Here is a 2,206-nt window from a genome sequence, read left to right on the forward strand (position 1 = left end):
ATTTTTTTTTAATAGAGGAATTGTGATTTTTTTTTGTTATTTATAAAACCCTTCTAAAGATATAAATACATTAAAAAAAAACCATTAAAACACGCCATCATTACAAATTAAATCATCAAAACAACTATTTTATATAAAAAAAACCCTTAAAGCACTATATCTCTGCAAGTTAAACAACCTTTCATCTGTTACTCAGCGAGATTAAGCAATTTTAATATATTTGCGAAACAAATCTGACAAAAAAAAATGTATGCCAAACAAATTCGAGAATGCAGATAGAATATTCATCCGCATATGCTCAGCCGTTACTGTTTCTTTCAATCGGAACTATGGAAAAACAGATGGATCATCTTGATGCCATAGCCAATTGATTCACAATTAGCCAAAGGGCCAGTGGATGCAAATTAAATCGAAGGTTTGGAGTCAAACGCGCTTGAGTACCCACCAAGAAAACATGTGTACCCAATTGGCCAGGCCCGCCGATTCCCTCAACTTTTTACCCACAATGTTGGCGTTCATGGCGGGACTTCGCTTGTGAGCTGTGAAATGCTTTGCTGGCTCTGATCATTTTGCTCAATTGAAACTCTACCGCAACTGCTTCATTTAACTTTTTCTTCGGCGTTCAGGTTTCCAAATTCCAGCCCGGGCATCAATTTCTGCTGGAGATTTTGGGGTTGAGATTGAACCACTTCCATCTTTAAATCAGAAAATGGGTTTCGAAAAATACGATTTGGATTTCGCTCTGGTCCCTGCAGGGCTTCTTTTGTTGAGCAGCTACCATGCATGGCTTCTATACAGAATAAAACGCCATCCCACAACCACTGTGATCGGACTCAATGCCCTCAACAGAGAAATCTGGGTCGATACAATGATGGCGGTAAGTCAATTCCCTCATATTCCCTCCTCACTGGATTGGATTACGAAACTAAATAATTGGTTCTTGAATTTTTATTTGTTTTTGCAGGATGGAATCAAGAACGGTGTGCTGGCAGTTCAAACCCTGCGGAACAACATAATGGCCTCCACTCTTCTTGCATCCACCGCCATCACTCTCAGTTCCCTCATCGGCATACTGGTCGGCAGCTCTGGATCGGGGGGCGCGGCCGCTGCTATTATATACGGAGATGATAGCAGAATGGGGTCTTCTGTCAAGTATTTCGCCATTCTTGTTTGTTTTCTGATAGCATTTCTGTTCAATGTTCAGTCCATTAGGTACTATAGCCATGTCAGCTTTCTCATAAATGTGCCCGCTGGCAAACCTGGGCAAGGGCACTCGCAGGGCTATGTGAGCCAAGCGTTGAATAGAGCAAGCTATTTTTGGTCTTTGGGGCTCAGAGCTTTCTACTTCTCCTTCCCTCTTTTTCTCTGGACGTTCGGCCCCATTCCCATGTTTGTGTGTTGTTGTATCATGATTTTCACCCTCTACTTCTTGGACATTGCAACAACTTCCTATACAGAGACATCTCTGTTGCTTTCTCTTCCAAGAACTCCAAGAACTGTGGAAGAGGGCTGTTCCCCAATGAATTAGGGGAATGGTAAGGTGTAATTCATATGTTTTCATTAATTTTTTAATAAAATATATCATACTAATTGTATCAGTAGCCAGCCTTGATTATCTGTTTGAACTTGAGGGATTGTTTAGGGTTTCAGTTTATGTGGCTTTGTATCACCCAAAAGATACAGATGCAAACTCACAAAATATTCAACCCAAAAAGGAGAGTGAATGTTATGCAAATTCTTACAGTACAGTGAAAAGAAATACAGCCAGGTGCAAATCCAAGGCATATTCAGGAGAGTAATGGCAGGTTAAGAAGGAAGAAACCAGGTAAAATTCAAGGAATATTTAGTAAGATACATGTCCTTTATGCTTAATGCTTGGCACTGATGCTAGTTGTCCTTAATGTCAACGGATACCGTTGGCAGCATATCTGACAAAACACAAAAGAAAACTTGGTTGGAAGTTCATCTCACAAAAGAGAGTTTATTCATAAAAATTTTGGCTTTTTTGGACACACAAATTGTTATAACTTGATTGGAATTCATCTGACAAAAGAGATTTTCTTCCTGAAGATTTGGCTTTTTTGGGTACACAATCTTTTATAAATTGCAAGATGATTCAATTGGAGTGTACTGCAGAATATTTTCTGTCTTTTTTGCTACTTTCTCAAACGCACCAGATGAACACCAGGCTTATTCAACAAACTAA

The 2,206-nt window shown here is 39.4% G+C and overlaps 1 protein-coding gene across 1 annotated transcript; it reads left to right on the forward strand.

The window, feature by feature from the left end:
* The first annotated feature begins 608 nt into the window (after positions 1–608).
* On the forward strand, positions 609–1,840 carry LOC149161035 (uncharacterized). The gene is made up of 2 exons (XM_089435472.1): positions 609–877; positions 965–1,840. Exons 1-2 carry the CDS (start codon positions 710–712, stop codon positions 1,526–1,528), a joined length of 732 nt encoding a protein of 243 aa, XP_089291598.1. The 5' UTR covers positions 609–709; the 3' UTR covers positions 1,529–1,840.
* Positions 1,841–2,206: the final 366 nt, after the last annotated feature.

This window comes from Pinus tabuliformis, chromosome 5_2, assembly GCF_031772625.1.
Source record: "Pinus tabuliformis cultivar Carrire ecotype Pingquan chromosome 5_2, CPIR1, whole genome shotgun sequence".
Classification (NCBI taxonomy): Eukaryota; Viridiplantae; Streptophyta; class Pinopsida; order Pinales; family Pinaceae; genus Pinus; species Pinus tabuliformis.